At 43.0% G+C, this 18,790-nt stretch overlaps 1 protein-coding gene across 39 annotated transcripts in view; it reads left to right on the forward strand.

Annotated features, from left to right (window-relative positions):
* Positions 1-18,790, forward strand: part of ank2 (ankyrin 2) — a 524,159-nt gene that overhangs the window by 374,102 nt on the left and 131,267 nt on the right. For all 39 annotated transcript variants that reach the window (XM_033023003.1, XM_033022993.1, XM_033023145.1 and 36 more), the window contains 4 exons: positions 1,306-1,404; positions 1,842-1,940; positions 5,484-5,556; positions 16,165-16,309. In XM_033023003.1, coding sequence (XP_032878894.1) covers positions 1,306-1,404; positions 1,842-1,940; positions 5,484-5,556; positions 16,165-16,309 — 416 coding nt within the window. The remainder of the gene's footprint in view (positions 1-1,305; positions 1,405-1,841; positions 1,941-5,483; positions 5,557-16,164; positions 16,310-18,790) is intronic.

An 18,790-nucleotide genomic window follows, 5' to 3' on the forward strand; every position in this document is an offset into this window, starting at 1 on the left:
GAGAATATTGCAGCTGAGATTGACCCTCTCCTCACCTGTACACGTCTGGCAAATCTGTTATTAAACAATCAGGATCACAAACTTAGGCTGATGTGTTTCTTCATTTCCAAGGACGTGATAGTTGTCTTCTCAGTGAAACTGATCATAAATCAGGACATTAACATGACACTGCTAGATATGGCTCAGCTAATTGCTGCGGAGAACAGGAGAAGCACAAGTATTTTTAAAATCAACTCAACAACATCATGTTTCGAATGGTTTCCATAGTAGAAAAAGGACAAAAAGATTTAAGAAAATTCAAAACAGTGGCACTTTATTGGACTCGAGAAAGTCCCAAGGTTGGCACCAGAAAAACTATTGGGGGGGGGGAAAACAAGTTAGAGTATTTTCCATCTATCATGGTGAAGATATAAAATGGCCAGACTGTGGGTTAATCAATAGGACTATGGCCCATTAATATAAGATAGTTACTGATAAATCCACTATAAAAATGGAAAATTCCTGCTCTCAAATAAACATAGGAAAATTCTTTTTTTAGGTAAACAACGTATGTTTTCAAACCAAAACCATATGTGATGAGCATATGGAATGGGAGAACTTGCATGTGGTGTATACATATAACTCCAGTGCACATTATTTGGACTTAATGGTCTGTTTCTCTGCCACTATGAATAAGTCTGTTTCTCATCAGACTTAATGGTCTGTTTCTATGAGTAAGTCTATGCAGCTTATTTAGCATTGGTTAGAGTTACAGAAAGATACAACTTGGAAACAGATCCTTACAGCCCACCAAGTCAGAAACAACATTTGTATTAATCTTATCGAAATATTATTTTATTTTCCTCACATTCCTATCAGCTACCCCAGGATCCTTCCATTTACCTATGCACTAGGGGCAATATACTGTGGCTAATTAGTTTACCGACCCATACATTTGGGGATATGAGGTGAAACCTGAGTACCTGGAGGAACACATACGGTTACAGGGAGACCAGTTGTAACTCCTCAGTTATAACTATTCAACCATGCAGTATAGGATGCTGGTTCTTCACCACTTTAAGGGCAAATATTAATGTGCAATGTAAGATGGCTTATGTGCAACATCTAGGCCCTGAGAATAATTGTAATGTGCTATTGTTTCTAAATTTGTTTCATGGATCAAACTGGTTTCAGTTTCAATATGGAGAGGAGTTTCTCATTTTATTCTAGCAACGTGTCGCCAATGTTTTGCTAATATTTCTCATTAATGTCATTTGGTTTTCCTTCATTCCGACTGTTCCTGAATGAATCTGACTGCATTTTCAGAATGGATACACACCTTTGCACCAGGCAGCACAGCAGGGCCACACTCACATCATCAATGTCCTCCTTCAACATGGAGCCAGAGCCAATGCCATTACTGCAGTAAGTATCTATTTGCTTGGAAGTGATACTGGACATTCTGTCTGCACAAAAGGCACTTGCCTCAGTAAGCATCATTGATGCTAATAGTGATTGTTGTTGTCTTCCCAAGAGGTCACAATCTATTGATTTTAGCATTGTTTTTAGATTTCAGAGCAAGCTGTGTTTAAAAAAAATCTTGCATCATCTATTTTTCATTACCGTATTGGATTAGCTTTTCTAATAAAAGGATGACACAAATGGTTTCTGTGTCATTCAACTGTTACTCATAATCACCCCTCAAGTTAACTGAACAATCGGAAGTGTTGCTGAAAGCAGGGATCGAACCTGAACCAGTCAAATGGATGAAATTAAATTAAAGTTTAGATGTTTAAAATCATCAAATCGTCAGCTCACGTAGAAATTTGGTGAAAATTGTACATAACTGTCTATCCTTGCAGAACGGCAACACTGCCTTGGCAATTGCAAGACGCCTTGGATACATCTCTGTGGTTGATACTCTGAAGGTTGTCACTGAAGAGGTCACTACCACTACAACTGTGAGTACATCCACAGTAACAATATCTCATGAGTGCATCAGAGTCTCTCGTTGCATTTTTTGAATAAATTTGATGCATATTTTGCAGAATTCTCGACATAATTGATTGTAAACTAATGTTATAAGCCTGTGTCCCATCATACGAAGTTTAGATATTAAACCATTTAACCAAAACATTAATTTAAATACATACTTAAGAGATATGATATTTCTGGTGAGATTCAACCAGCAGCATAAGTGGGAAATCAGAGTTCTATTGGAGGGATTTGATGGAGGATTATATATTGCATGATGTATCTGCCATTAATAAATCAAAACATTATCTTGACTGCAACAGAGGTCTCGTTTAAAAATATATTGAGGAAAGAGAGATGAAGAATACAAAGATATTATTTACGTTTAATGGGGCAAGAGCAATGAATTGAAGCCCCGATGCTATTCCAGTCTGATTAGAAACAAAATGTGTACAATTTTTGCAAACATTCCTGTAATTGAGACTGTCTCAAAATGATGATGTGTCTCCTCCCTGGTGCCAAGGTACTGGATGTCTCAGAGCAGCTGCATGACATTCACAAGGGGGAGGGCGAGCAGCACGAAGTCATTGTGCAAGTTGACACAAATAACATAGGTAGGAAAAGGAATGAGGTACTGCTAAATGAGCATAGGGAGATAGGTAAAAGGTTAAAAAGCAGGACCTCCAGGGTAGTGATATATGGATTACTTGCAGTGCCACATGCAAGTGAGGGTGGGAACAGGCAGATAGGCCAGATGAATGTGTGGCTGACGAGTCGGTGCAGGGGACAGGGATCCAGATTTCTGGACCATTGAGAGCTTTTGTGGGGCAGAGGTAACCTGGACAAGAGGAATAGGTTACATCTTAACTAAAGGGGAATAAATATCCTGGCAAGCAGGTTCGCTACAAGCATGCTAAAAAAGGAAATCAAGAGGGCAAAAAGGGGACAGGATATAGCTCTGGCAGTTAATATTAAGGATAATCCCAAGAGACTTTACACACATTAAGGGAAAAAGGTTAACCAGAGAGAGAATTGGTTGGAAAGACAGACATGGGGAATGGCTGATGGAGTTTTTTACAGAGAAATGTGAGGTGTTGCAGTTTGGGGAGTCTAATCTAGTCAGGACCTACACAGTGAATGGCAGGGTTTTGGAGGAGTGTTGTAGAGCTGAGGGATCTAGGGGTGCAGGTACATAGTTCCTTGAAAGTGGTGTCACAGGTAGAGAGGGTGGTCAAGAAGGCTGTTGGCACATTGGCTTTCATTAGTCTGGGTATTGAATATAGAAGTTGGGAGATAGGCTCAAAATGCTGGAGTAACTCAGCGGGACAGGCAGCATCTCTGGATAGAAGGAATGGGTGACGTTTCGGGTCGAGACCCTTCTTTACACTGGAGTCTCTTCCCTAACCTATGAACGCAAGTATGCTATATGCTGCCTTCACCTGTCTTACCACTGTCGGAAAAGTAGTCTTGGACATCTTGGTCTCCAATTAAATGCATTCTTTAGTAGCATACAGAGTATAGTATGTGCATTCCCCTATTTGACTTCCCAAATTACCTGCTTAAAATTTCTCTGATCAAATTTCCATCTGGTGAATATATTGGTGTAGCCCCAGACAAACTTCTTCGCAATCATGACACCACCAATTGTTGTGCCATTAACAAACTTAATCATAGCTCGTACATCCAAGTTGTTAATATCTATAACCAACAGCAAAGGTCTGAACACTGTTCCCTGTGGTACAACATTGGCCACAGACTGCCAATTAGAAAAACATCCTTCCACTACCCCCCTCTGCCTCCTGTCACCAAACATATATTCAGTTCAATTAGCCAGCTCGCCTTAGTGTGCCTTAACCTTCTGTTCCAGCCTATCATGTGGGACCTTGTCACGTGTCTAAAGGGCCTGTCCCACCAGCATGCGATTGCATGTGTCTAGCGCGACCAAACATGGTGGCATGAGGCGTACGGCCTCGCGGGGCCGATCCCAATTCGAACCGCGGAGGCGTATGGAGTTGTGCAGGGCTGGTCCCGACATCATACTCACCAATCAGCTGGGCAGGAGGTGGGCCGACTGAATTTAAACGTCGCACGGCGTCGGGCGGTGACGTCATCACGCAATGCCACGCGCTAGGCATACGCCGTCAAGACGCATCGTACGGCGTCGAGACGCTGCGTACGACGTCGAGACGCTGCGTACGACGTCGAGACGCTGCATACGCCCGTCGAGGCGCTGCATACGCCCGTCGAGGCGCTGCGTACGCCCTCAATGCGGCTGCGGGCCGACAGGCCGTTGTCGCGCGGGATTTTCGGACAGTACAAGATTTTTGGAGCCCTGCGCGATGTCGGGACCAGCCCCACACAACTCCATACGCCTCCGCCAATCGAAGTAGGACCAGCCCCGCGAGGCCGTATGCCTCAAGCGACAATGTTTGGTCGCGCTAAACGCATGCTATCGCATGCTGGTGGGACAGGCCCTTTACGAAAGTCCAAATCAACAATATCAATTGCCCTGCTGCCTTCATCAGTCTCCTTGGTCACCTCCTCAATGATTCTATTCAATTAGTGAGGCAGAATTTCCCCTGTACAAAGCCAAGATGACTATTCCTAATCAATCCCTGCATTTCTAAATGTACATAAATCCTTTCCCTTTAAGTTTGCTCCAATAATATTCCTGCCACTGATGTAAGTCTGCCTGATGGTAGGAACAATAGATTCGTATGCACTTTAAAATAAAACATAAATGTAAGTGACTCATCAATTATATAGAGTAAATCAATAGTTTAAATAATCAATATGAAACCTCAACTGTCAGTTAATATAACCCTTTGCAATATCTTTTATCAGAAATTAAGGTTACCATAAGGACCTTCATAATGCGAAATGAATAGCTTTGTCTTTTTCGTGGCCTATTTATATTCTCCCATTTTCAACACCAGTTAATGACACCATGTTGTGATGGTGTCAGATTTACACTGAATGCTGCTATTGATCACCAGCTAATTCATTTATATTTTCCTTTAACCTTGTGAAGCACCAATGAATTTTGTGGTGACCATACGGACCCTGAAAATATGAGACTATATCAGAGCATAGCATGGACTGCCTGAGTCTAAGGTAGATTTTGGGTTTATATGGATCCTATTTGGGGCCAACTTCCATCTTCCCCAAACAGGTTTTATGTAATCAGAGGAGCGGGCTCAAGGGAAAGTAATCCCAAGGGAAAGGCATCCTTAATGCCATGAAAATCATGTCTTCACTGTTCTGTATACTACAGAAATTTGTGAGCCAAATTAAAAATATGAAGAAAGTCAATAAACAGTTTTCCCCCAAATATGTGAATGAAAATGTGTATTCCCTGATTTATGTCATGGCGTCTCATTGATATAAATGTATTCGGCTACACGTTGCAAAGGATAGAAGTGTCAAAGGAAATCCAAAGAACAGTAGTGACAGCAGTGGCTCGCTAATTATGCTGCCATCCAGTGGTTCAATACGAGCTGTTAACATATTCCTGTATTTGCTTGCAACAGACTGTAACTGAAAAACATAAGCTGAATGTCCCTGAGACAATGACTGAGATCCTGGATGTGTCAGATGAGGAAGGTGAGAAATGCATTCTTGTTTGCAATAATATCAATGATGTGAATTGTTACCATGCTAAAATTGTCTTCCTCGTTCTTTAATGTGTGATATTCTTTTAAAAAGTACTAAACCATTAAATCAGTTTTAACTTAGAATTTAAGTAAAAAGTTATATTGAACAAGACTATATTCCATGGCGTGCAGGAGGATGAGGGGTGAACTTATAGAAGTGCATAAAATCATGAGGGGAATAGAGATGGTGAATGCACAGTTTTTTTTACTCAGAATAGGCGAATCAAGAACCAGAGGACATAGGTTTAAGGTGAGAGGGGAAAAATCTAATAGGAACCTGAGGGGCATCTTTTCACACAGCGTCCAACAAATTAGCTGCTGACATTTCCATCATCTCTAACATCATCCCATCACAACCTTAGGTCTTTGATCAGTAAGCCAGCTATAAAACCATACGACAGTCATTATGTATCTCAATAAACTTAATCTTCTTGATCAGCCTACCATGGTTTTCTCCGGGTGCTGTGGTTTCCTCCCACACTCTAAAAACGTACAGCTATGTAGCTTAATTGGCTTTGGTAAAATTGTGAATTGTCCCTAGTGTGTAGGATACTGTTAGTGTAAGGGGTGATCCCTGGTTGGCACGGACTCGGTGGACCTAAGGGCCTGTTTCCATGTAGGATCTCTAAAGTCTACTATGAGTTAATGGTTGTCATATCCTAAGAAGGAATTATTGTTATCCCAATGATAATCAGCTTAATATTTTCAAGTGGAGAATCTCCATCCTGTATAAAAATGAATTTTACATTACAAAATGTATGTTACATTTAATGATGACCTTAAAACTAACTGCTCAGTTTCTTTAGTTTGAAGAAGGGTTCCAACCCAACGCATTGTCTGTCTACTCTCTCCATTGATGCTGCTTGGCCTGCTGCATTCCTTCAGCACTCTTTATTTTGCTCAAGATTCCAACATCTGCACTCTCTTGTATCTCTGTAATAAACAGTAAATTATTTTGATTAGATAACATGAGGCAATTTTCAAAACCAATCTTAAGCCCATAATTTAAACATGTCATCCTGAATAAAAGTCAACAAGGAACAGATGGGACAGTAAACGTATCCCAGTGGAGAATTACATTTTGAATTCATAAATTCTGATTTATTTTTTGAAAGAAGTAGCATCGGGTATTGAGGGGCACGTAGTCAGAGGCTGCTTAATGTCGCACCATGATAATAATGACATATTTGTGTATCATTTGCGACAATCGTTAATTCCACTTCCACCATTTCTACAACTTCTTTCTGTTAAGTCATTTCCATTAACGATTTGCTTTCAGGAAATAGTTTGTCCGAATGTGTGCCTGAGCAAAATAATTTACAGTTGAGCTCCTTGGGATATTTTATGTTAAATATGCCACTTAGTCGTAAGTGTGCTCATGTGTTGTAACTATCCAGACTAATACATAAAGTTCTGAATGATTAAATCTAATTCTATTTTCCTCTTTTATCTGTTAATTAACAGAACACTTTTATTCACAATCTTCCCAGAAATTATTCCATCTGTACAGTAGGTTGCATTTTTTGTTGCTTAATTTGCTTTCATCAGTGTCTTATGATAGTTGCCTCAGCTATTTTATGCTTCATCATTGCTGACAGAACAATGTTCAATGAAGTTTGATTACGTCTTATAGATGGCCTAAAAGTGATAATGCTTTTGGTAATGCAGCACCCAGTGTTCAGTTTAGCACTGCAGTAAGAACTTAAAGCTTCTTATTAGCAGTGAGTGAATTGTAATAGTATTCTTTAATATGCAGCGCAAATACACTTATAAATCCAAGTTACATTTACAGTATGTGTTAATATTAAGTTTCCCCAGTGGTGGAAGTGGACAATAGTGGATTATCCAACATTTGCATAATGATCAATGAACACTGGTGTACAAATTCTACAGAACTCACCCATGTATGCTCCCCGCACCTGGAATACCTCACTGTCAAATGCAGACCATCATTCCTCCCACGGGAGTTCGCATCAGTAATTATGATCTGTGTTTACATTCCACCTGAGGCCAACGCTAACACCACCATAGCCGAGTTAGCCAACTACGTCTCCTCAGTGGAAAATTCACACCCGGAACACAGCAGTCATCATCCTTGGGGACTTTAACCAGACCAATTTGTCATCTGAGCTCCCCGGCTACCATCAGCAGGTAACTTGCCCCAGCAGAGGGACCAACACGCTGGACCACTGCTACACTACCATCAAAGAGGCGTACCGTGCATTTCCGAGGGCTCCGCTGGGCAGGTCCGACCACGCAATGCTGCTGCTAATTCCACAATACAGGCAAAAAGCTAAATCCTCCAAGACACCAACAAAACTTGTCCGGTGCTGGTCCCCTGAAGCCATCGAAAAACTCCGGGGCCGTTTCGCGTGCACAGACTGGAATGTTTTCCATGCTGCAGGTGACCTCCACGACGTCACCGTTGCAGTGACGTCATACGTCAACTACTGCGTGGACCTGTGCATACCACTCAAAAAAGTCAAACACTACAATAATAATAAACCGTGGTTTAACAAGGACATTAAAAAATTACGAAAGGAGAAAAATTCAGCACATCTGGCAGGAAACAAAGAATAATATATGGCTGCCAAATACAAACTGAGATCTGCTATAAGAAGAGCCAAATCCAACTATGCCACTAAACTAGAAGAACAAATCACTACCAGTGACACACGTTTCATCTGGAAAAAACTCCAAAACATGACGAACTACAAAAAGAAACCCACCCCCACACTTGATGGTGACAATCAGCTTCCTGATACACTCAACTTTTTCTATGGGAGGTTTGAGCAGGCACCGGCTCCACCACCATCTCCCCCCGACCCCCTCCCGACCCCCCCTTTCACCATCTACGAGGAGGAGGTGAGGAGCACCTTCAGGGGACTTAAGAGGAATAAAGCCCCCGGCCCAGATAACATCAGCCCCTCCGTTCTCCACCACTGCGCTGCGGAACTGGCTGGGGTTTTTACCAACATCTTCAACACCTCCCTCTGTCAAAGCTCAGTACCCAATTGCTTCAAATAATCCATTATCATCCCGGTTCCCAAGACCAAGACCATCTCCTGCCTCAATGACTGCAGACCCATTGCCTTGACATCGGCAGTCATGAAATCATTTGAGCGCATCATACTCAATCACCTGAAAACTGTCACCACCCCACTCATGGACCCATACCAATTTGCATACAGAGCCAACAGGTCAGTTGAGGACACCGTCAACTTAGCAACTCATCACATTCTGAACCACCTGGAGTCCGCAAACACATATGCCCGCATCCTGTTCATGGATTTCAGCTCTGCATTCAATACAATAAACCTGGCCAAACTGTTCAATAAATTACTGGACATGAACATTGACCCATGCATCTGTCACTGGATTCACAGCTTTCTCTGGAACAGGCAACAGAGGGTGAGGATCAACAATAACACATCCTCCCCTCTGTTCCTCAGTACAGGCACACCCCAAGGTTGTGTTCTCTCACCCTGGCTATTCTCCCTTTACACAAACCAGCTCACATCCCACCACAGCTCTGTCAACCTGTACAAGTACGCGGACGACTCAACCATCATAGGATTCATCACCAACAACCAAGAAACTGAATACCGTGCACAGGTCAACCAAGCAGTGACCTGGTGCACAGACCATGATCTCTTACTCAACTCATCAAAAACAAAAGAACTCATCATCGACCCAAGACGCCAGCCATCCCCCAAAACTCCTGTGCTCATTAAAGGTGAATCCATCTCCATCACTGACACATTCAAACTCCTTGGAACCCACATCAGCAACAACCTCAAATGGAGGACAAACGCAGACCATATCTATGGAAAAGCCCAGCAAAGACTTTTCCATCTCCGACAGCTCAGGAAGTTCAGAGTAAGGTCTCATCTCATGCTCCGCTTCTATACAGCCATCATCGAAAGCATCCTCACTTCATCCATCACAGTCTGGTTTGGCAGTCTCGACTCACTCTCCCGGAAGAAATTACAGCGCATCATCAACAGAGCATCCAAAATTATTGGCTTACCCCTACCATCCCTTGAATCACTTTACCACAAACGGACACTACACAGAGCCCGCAAGATTATCTCTGATCCCACTCACCCTGCACACTATGCCTTTCAGCTACTGCCCTCTGGGAGGCGTTACAGGACAATTGCCTCCAAAACAAACCGCTTCAAAAACAGTTTCATTCCCACTGCAATTAACATTTTAAACTCTGTACGGTGAGGAATAAGAATAAGCATGGCCCTTATGTATTATGTAATGTGTCTGTGTATGTATATCTATGTTATATGTTTAATGTTTGATGAAATGTTGGAACCTGTACCGAGCTGTACTGATAACAAATTCCACCAGCCTGGCTGTGTGGTCATTAAAATACAATACAATACAATAGTACACATCTTCCAATGGACAGGATAATTGAAAGATGACCAGTCCCTTCTTATCGTTTGCATGCCAACGTTAAATATTTACATCTGATAATATTTTCTGATAATGTCACACGATCACAAGAAATTTGCTCTCCCTCTGGAGAAAGTAACTTAAAAAATGTGCATTGGAATTGGCTATGCATTGCCCAACTGGCAACAAGTGCATTTGTAGCTTACCTCACGGCATTGTCTATCTCCACACATCAATCGCAGATATCTTAGCTCTTGTAGGTACAATCAGAATTGCCCAATCTCCAAGGAAGTCTGAATAACCTTTCACTGAGTGGAAAGTGTCGTCTTTCCATCTCCAGCAACTGGAGAATAGAGGTTTATAAAAATAACGAGAAGATAAAGTGGATGGTCACAGTATATTTTCCAATGTAGGGGAGTCTAAACATTGAGGCTATAGGTTTAAGGTGGGAGGGGAAAGATTTACAAGGGACCTCATGGGCATATTTTTTAACAGAGAAGGGTAGATGTATGGAACAAGCCGCCGGTAAAAAAAAGGAGAATTAGAATGTTTAAAAGTAATTTAGACATGTTGATGTTGAGGAAAAGTAAGAGCGTTATGGGCTGGTGGGTAAATAAGGCCAGCTTTGGGAAGAATCTTTATTGGCATGGACAAGTTTAGTTTAGTTTAGTTTAGAGATGCAGTATGGAAACAAGCCCTTTGACTCACCGAGTCCATGATCCTGCACCAAATTCACTTGGACCATCTCTGACATCTCCATATCATTTCTTGATCTCGCCGTCTCCATCACAGGAGATGGACTATCGACTCACAACTATTATAAACCCACTGACTCCCACATCTATATAGACTACACTTCTTTCCACCCTGCCTCCTGCAAAGACTCTATCCCCTATTCCCAATTCCTCCATCTATGCCACATCTGCGCCCAAGATGAGATGTTCTACACCAGGACATCTGAGATGTCCTCATTCTTTAGGGAATGGGGGTTCTCCTCCTCATCATAGATGAGGCCCTCACTAGGGTCTCCTTGATATCCCGCACTCTGCTCTTGCGCCCCCTCCCCACAGCCGCAACATGGACAGAGTCCCCCTTGAACTCGCCTTCCACCCCACCAGCCGCCACGTACAGCACATAATGCTCCAACATTTTCACCACGTCCAACGGGATCCCACCACTAGCCACATCTTCCCATCTCCACCCCTTTCCGCTTTCTGTAGAGACGGTTCCCTCCGTAACTCCCGTTAATTCGTCCCTTCCCACCCAAACCATCTCTTCCCCAGGTAATTTCCCCAGTAACCGCAGGAGATGCAGCACCTGTCCTTGTACCCCCCCCCCCCCCCCCTTGGCCCCATCCAAGGACCCCCACAGTTTTTTCAAGTGAGGCAGAGGTTCACTTGCACCTCTTCCAACCTCATCTACTGTATCCACTGTTCCAGGTGTGGACTTCTATTTATTGGCGAGACCAAGCGCAGGCTCAGCGATCATTTTGCTGAATACCTCCGCTCAGTCCGACTAAATCTACCTGATCTCCCAGTTTCTAAACAGTTTAACTCTCCCTCCCATTCCCACACTGACCTTTCTGTCCTAGGCCTCCTCCACTGTCAGTGAGGCCCAGCGAGGAACAGCACCTCATACTTTGCTTGGGCAGCCTTCACGCCAGCAGTATGAATATTGACTTCTCTAACTTCAAGTAACCCTTGATTTCCCTCTCTCTCCATCCCTCCTCTTCCTAGTTCTCCACCAGTCTGACTGTCCCCAATTAAATTTTATCTCTGTTTGCTTCGTTGTCACCTTCTCCCATCTAACAATGAACTATTCTACATTTTCCTTGATCTACATCTCTTTTGATGTCTCCTTTTTACACCTTACCCTCCTTTTTCTCTGTGTGTCCCTCTCGCCGACTCTCAGTCTGAAGATGGGTCTTGACCCAAAATGTCACCCATTCCTTCTATCCAGAGATGCTGCCTGTTAAACTGTTATACACCCAACCAGAAATTTTGCCGCGAGATAACGGCCCAAAAGATTTGATAAAGCGTTTTCTCTTACTCCAGCATTTTGTGTCTCCAACCATAAATCACACGTTCACACTAGTTCTATGTTATCCCACTGTTGAATCCACTTCCTAGATGCTAAGGCAATTTACAGAGGTCAATTAACCTACAAACCCACACATCTTTGGGATATGAGAGGAAACGGGAGGACTGGGAGGAAACCCATGCGGTCATAGGGAGAACATGCAAACTCCATACAGAGAGTACTCAAGATGACGATTGAACCTATGTCTCTGGCACTGTGAGGCACCAGCTCAACCAGAGCTGTAGAGCCGGTATTATTCTTATTCTATGACTATAATGAGATTGTCCTACTTAAAATATGTACCCTCAGTCAGTAGAAACCTGAACAATTCATCCTCTGTTGGCTGTTGAGAGCCCCTCTAATGCCTCTGACAACCTTCAACCTTTTTGAATTGAAGTCTTACAAACTATTGAGAAAATAAGATGCTTGTATTTGGAATCAAATCCCAAACTGGTGAGCACAGAGATCGGCAAAATAAATTAATTGAAAAAACATTCTTCGTTACCTTTTGAACAAGAAGTATCTGAACTTGTTCAAAGCTGGAAGTAACAAAAAACCCTTATGATGAAGGAGCTAGAATGATTTAGACACAAGCACTGCAAGTTGAATCCAATGCAGATCTGAACATGTTTATTTCATCCACATTTGCTCAGTCTAATGGAGATGGGAGTATTGAGTAATGTTTGAACAATTTCCACAAGGAAAAATAAAACTCTGTCTGATTAACTGCTATGTTCTTTCTAATCACTGTTCACATTGTACAAGGAATTAACAATCTCATTGAGCAAAGGCCTCGGGTGTGATTACAGTGAGAGATGTGATTACAGTGAGAGATGTCTGTTTTTTTGATTAACATTATTAATTGTAAATGTTCATAAAATTATAGCCACAGTCGATATCTTTCAATGATCAGAATTGACATTATTGCGCTTCATACCGGCAGATTTTTCAATCGACCAATCTATTGTGTTTTTAGCTGTACCATTCAGCCATTCAAATAATCCCTAATTCACACTCACTCACTACAAACAAGCCTTACTGACAGATTGGTGAGAGATTAATCTGTTTGTTTTGCCACTGGATATGCCATGGAGATCAGTGACAGAGCCCTGTTAAACTACGAATCCCCAGCTTTACACTGGGGGATCTCCACACCAACCCAATGCTGGGTCACGTTTAGTGCTGGATCTCTTTCAGCTCAGGAGGCAAAGAGGAAGGCAACTTAAGCTTGCTGGCTTCAACTATTGGGCTTTTAACTTTATTTTACTCTTATTTATATATTAATTATTGTAATTGTAATAGTTGTATTACTTTTACAATACCAGAGACATTCCAAGGCTTTCCAAGTCAAGTGACAACATTGACAGAAGAATAACATTTCTGACCCCAAATTTGCCTTCTGTCAAAGGCTGTCAGAGCATTCTTTGACCAGTTCTCCAGTAGGGCACAAAGATATGATGTTGTCCATCTAGGCTAGAGCAAGATCCATTTTTGACATAAATGCAGATTGCAAGAGGAACTTAACAGGTCAGGCAGCACCCTAACAATCAGTGACAGGTGAATTTATAATGGGAAACAAGGAAATGGCAGAGCAGTTAAACAAGTACTTTGGTTCTGTCTTCACTAAGGAAGACACAAACAATCTCCCAGAAATACTAGGGGATCGAGGATCTAGTGGGAGGGAGGAACTGAAGGGAATCCACATTAGTCAAGAAATGGTGTTAGGTAAACTGTTGGCACTGAAGGCAGATAAATCCCTAGAGCCAGATGGTCTGCATCCCATAGTACTCAAGGAGGTGGTTCTAGAAACCGTGGATGCATTGGTGATCATTTTCCAATGTTCTCTCAACTCTGGATCAGTTCCTGTTGACTGGAGGGTAGCCAATGTAACTCCACTTGTTAAGAAAGGAGGGAGAGAGAAAGCAGGGAATTATAGACCACAATTATTAGCCTTACATCGGTAGTGGGGAAGGTGCTGGAGTCGATTATTAAAGATGTAATAGCAGCGCATTTGGAAAGCAGTGCAGGATCATACAAAGTCAGCATGGATTTATGAAGGGGTAATCATGCTTGACTAGTCTTCTGGAATTTTTTGAAGATGTAACAAGTAGAATGGATAAAGGAGAGCCAGTGGATGTGGTGTATCTGGACTTTCAAAAAGCCTTTGACAAGGTCCCACACAAGAGATTAGTGTGCAGAATTAAAGCACATGGTATTGGTGATTGGACATTGACATGGATAGAGAACTGGTTGACAGACAGGAAGCAAAGAGTAGGAATTAACAGGTCCTTTTCAGAATGGCAGGCAGTGACTAGTGGTGTGCCTCAAGGCTCGGTGCTGGGACCCCAGTTATTTACAATATATATTAATGATTTAAACGAGGGAATTAAATGTGACATCTCCAAGTTTGCGGATGACACAAAGCTGAGTGGCAGTGTGAGCTGCGATGAGGATGCTATGAGGCGGCAGGGTGAAGTGGATAGGTTGGGTGAGTGGGCAGATGCATGGCAGATGCAGTATAATGTGGATAAATGTGAGGTTATCCACTTTGGTGGCAAGAACAGAAAAGCAGATTGTTATCTAGATCGTGTCAGATTAGGAAAAGGGAGGTGCAACGAGACCTGGGTGTCCTTGTACATCAATCACTGAAAGTAAACATGCAGGCAGTGAAGAAAGCTAATGGCATGTTGGCCTTCACTGTGAGATGATTTGATTTTAGGAGCAAGTCCTAGGAGCAAGTTTAGGAGTTTAGATCCTACTGCAGTTGTACAGAGCCCTGGTGAGACCGCACCTGGAGTATTGTGCGCAATTTTGGTCTCCTAATTTGAGGAAGGACATTATTGATATTGAGGGAGTGCAGCGTAGGTTCGCCTGATTAATTCCCGGGATGGCGGGACTGACATATGATGAAAGAATGGGTTTGTATTCACTGGAATTTAGAAGGATGAGAGGAGATCTTATAGAAACATATAAAATTCTTAAAGGATTGGACAGGCTTGATGCAGGAAAAATGTTCCTGATGTTGTGGGAGTCCAGAACCAGGGGTCACAGTTTAAGAATAAGGGTTAGGCCATTTAGGACTGAGATGAGGAAAAACGTCCTCACCCAGAGAGTTGTGAGTCTGTGGAATTCGCTGCCACAGAATGCAATAGAGGCCAATTCACTGGATGTATTCAATAGAGAGTTAGATTTAGCTCTTAGAGCTGAAGGAATTAAGGGATATGGGAAAAATGCAGGAACATGGTATTGATGACCATATTGAATGGGGGTGCTGGCTCGAAGGACAAATGGCCTACTCCTGCACCTATTTTTTTATGTTTCTAAATGAACAAATAATGTTATGGTCTTCAAAATGTTATCTATCCATTCCCCTCCACCGATGCTGCCTGACCTGTTGCGTTCCTGCACACTTTGTTTTTAACTCAAGATTGCAACATCTGCAGTCTCTTGTGTCTACATTTCTGACATAATGAATTGCAGATTGAGTACTTCTGTTTGCAAATCATTGTTGGACTGGAGAGGGGAAATAGGTGCCAACAATATTCCACCTGGAACGTTATTGCAGAGTATAACCGAACACTTCTGTTAAACAAAGCACACCATAAAAGCCTTGGGGTATATTGACATTTTTGCAATTAAACATGAAGAGCACAATTTTCCATTTGTGCATCCTGGACTTTGTCGATTTATCTTTTGGTTTACAACACTACATAATTGATTTTTCAGTTCCGTTTATCCGTACATAAAATTCTGTAAATAATTTTGAAAGGCAGAATCAAGGAAATGGATTTTGGGAAGATGGCCATTAACATGTTTACTTTAGGCAACCATTTGATAATAATAAATGGTCATCCAAGGTCTAGCTTATTGCTGTGGAAGTTCTGTTGTGATGTATTGCCTCTAGTAGGTCCTTACTACATTTCCCTCAAGTCTTAGTAATAAGCAGTTGTTGTTCCAATGCTGCTTTACTGTGAATGAGTAGATTACAGCTGTGTGTTTTTTTTATTTTGGCATCCAATGACAACTTCAACCATTCTGCTGATTGATCAACTGTATTTTGACCCCAAAGGAGATGACACAATGACAGGTGATGGAGGAGAGTACCTTAGACCAGAGGACCTAAAAGAGCTTGGAGATGATTCTCTTCCCAGCAGTCACTATCTGGACAATATGATGTACAGAGGATTAGGACGTCTTGGAGAGCGCTCAGACAGGTAGATTCAGTCTGTTTGTTTTGACAAGCTTGATCAAAATGCTGCAAAAACTGATAGAAGGCTTAAAGACATTTGCTAAGAGATATTTCTGTGTTTGTGTGAAATGCCGTATGTCTGCTGCCAAGAAGCTAACAAAACATGCTCTTATGTGTGGGCCTGAGCCTTTGTGACCTCATAAAATCAGTAAGATTTTATGCTAACATTTTGGAAGATGTCCGGCTGTCAAAACTGCGTGTGTGTGTGTGTGTGTGTCTCTCGCTCCTCGGAAAGACTATGTGCGAATGGTGAGATTGTTACACATTCTGATACAGATTTACGCCATGAGGTCAAAAATCGCCTTATCTCAAAACTTCATGCATTATTTATCGAGTCAGTTATGAAAATGTTCAAAAATTTGACATAACTTGGAAAATAAACAAGATGGTCTTGCTGATGACGTCACAATGGCTGTGCTCCTCGCGGCCTGCTGCGCTATGTTCCACGCGCAGCGAGTGACGTCACCCCCCTCGGCCCCTCCCCCCCAACCCCCCCCCCCCCCGTTCTTCAAAAGACCCTGAAAGAATGAGCAAGTGGGCTCTGTACTGCAGCTCCCGAGGGCTTCCGAGGTCACGAGCGCTCACGAGCTTCCCGGCTTGCTTACTTTCATGAATGAGGCTTAATGCTGACTTCCAAGTCTCTAAAGATAAGAGTCTGATTGAACTTCATTCTTTTGGTTTAACTTCAAAAACGTTGCATTTTTTGTCCTTTAAAGACTTTCCAGTGTCTCACTTAACCGTACAAATTCTTAAAGATAACATTTAATTTCAAAGACAGCGCTTTTAAAATTTTAAAATATATCTCTAACGTTGCTTTTCCACGTTTGTTACTTCCTGGTTTTTTTCCGGCACTAATTTCTTTACAATTTTAAAAGTTTGCGGTTATTTACTCCGCGGATTTTGACAGATTTTTGACAGCGTTAAAAAAAATTGCTGTTGATTTGGAAAGACTCAGATAACCCCCACCCCTCTTTTCCTTCCCCCCCTCTTTTCCTTCCCCCCCTCTTTTCCTTCCCCCCCTCTTTTCCTTCCCCCCCTCTTTTCCTTCCCCCCCTCTTTTCCTTCCCCCCCTCTTTTCCTTCCCCCCTCTTTTCCTTCCCCCCCTCTTTTCCTTCCCCCCCTCTTTTCCTTCCCCCCCTCTTTTCCTTCCCCTCCCTCTTTTCCTCCCCCCTCTTTTCCTCCCCCCTCTTTTCCTTCCCCCTCTTTTCCTCCCCCCCTCTTTTCCTCCCCCCCTCTTTTCCTCCCCCCCTCTTTTCCTCCCCCCTCTTTTCCTCCCCCCCTCTTTTCCTCCCCCCCTCTTTTCCTCCCCCCCTCTTTTCCTCCCCCCCTCTTTTCCTCCCCCCTCTTTTCCTCCCCCCCTCTTTTCCTCCCCCCCTCTTTTCCTCCCTCACTCTTTTCCTCCCCCCCCTCTTTCCCTCCCCCCCTCTTTCCCTCCCCCCCTCTTTCCCCCCCTCTTTCCCTCCCCTTTCCCCCTCTTATCCCCCTCGTTCACTGCCCCCTCTCTTCACCCCCCCCTTCCACCTCTCCCTCCGTCACCCCCTATCCCCCCCTCTACCCCCCTCTTTTCCCCCCCCCCCCTTCCCCTTTTGTGTTTTGGGGGGTGGTTAGTATGTGTGATGCCGCAGGCCACCACCCCCGCAACCCACTTGGTCTGGTGAATCTATAAATGCCAACATCCAAGGTTCCTTTGCAGATATTGCAAAAATGAAATCTTCTTGTCTCTTTCCCCAAAAGCCTAATAGGATGGCAATGAACTAAAAATAACATGTCGAAAAATCTCTGTAGTTTGCTTCTTACTCTGTGCTGCAAGGACCACTATGCTACAGTAGTTATGGTGTTGTACTTGAATTTATTGCTCGAGTTAAGGAAGTGGAGGCTGGGGAGGAAAACCCATGGCATTCATACCTGTAATTATTAGAAGAAAATAGGGTCAGTTTCAGTTGAGTAACTAGAAGCAGTTAGCATCCAGAGTGGCAACTCCGAGCAGATGTGTGGCTGAGGAGTGGGTGCAGGGGGTGTTAAGATCTCTTCTGGGGCAGTTGGTCTGTACAATATTGATGGTTTGCATCTCAACTGGAGGGGAACCACTATCCTGGCAGACAGGTTTGTTATTGCCACCCAGGAAGGTTTCGACTGGATTGGCAGAAGGGATGGGGTCCAGTGCAGGACTCAAGCAGATGAGAGGCTGGAAGTTCGTAGGGAAAGTGATGAAAGCAAGTTTGCTAGACAATATAGGTGGAAGCATGGCAGGGAGTGATGGAAGACTGTTGGATTATATTGCATTTATTTCAATGCGAGCGAGTTGGCTGATAAGGTGGATGAATTAAATGTGTGGATAGCTACAGGTGACTAAGGGAGGGACAGGACTGGCAGTATAATTTTCCAGGGCAATATTTGATAGCCATCTTCGCTATCTACAATGCCAACCCACTTTCTGGTCATCTGC

This window comes from Amblyraja radiata, chromosome 1 (assembly GCF_010909765.2).
Source record: "Amblyraja radiata isolate CabotCenter1 chromosome 1, sAmbRad1.1.pri, whole genome shotgun sequence".
Taxonomy (NCBI): Eukaryota; Metazoa; Chordata; class Chondrichthyes; order Rajiformes; family Rajidae; genus Amblyraja; species Amblyraja radiata.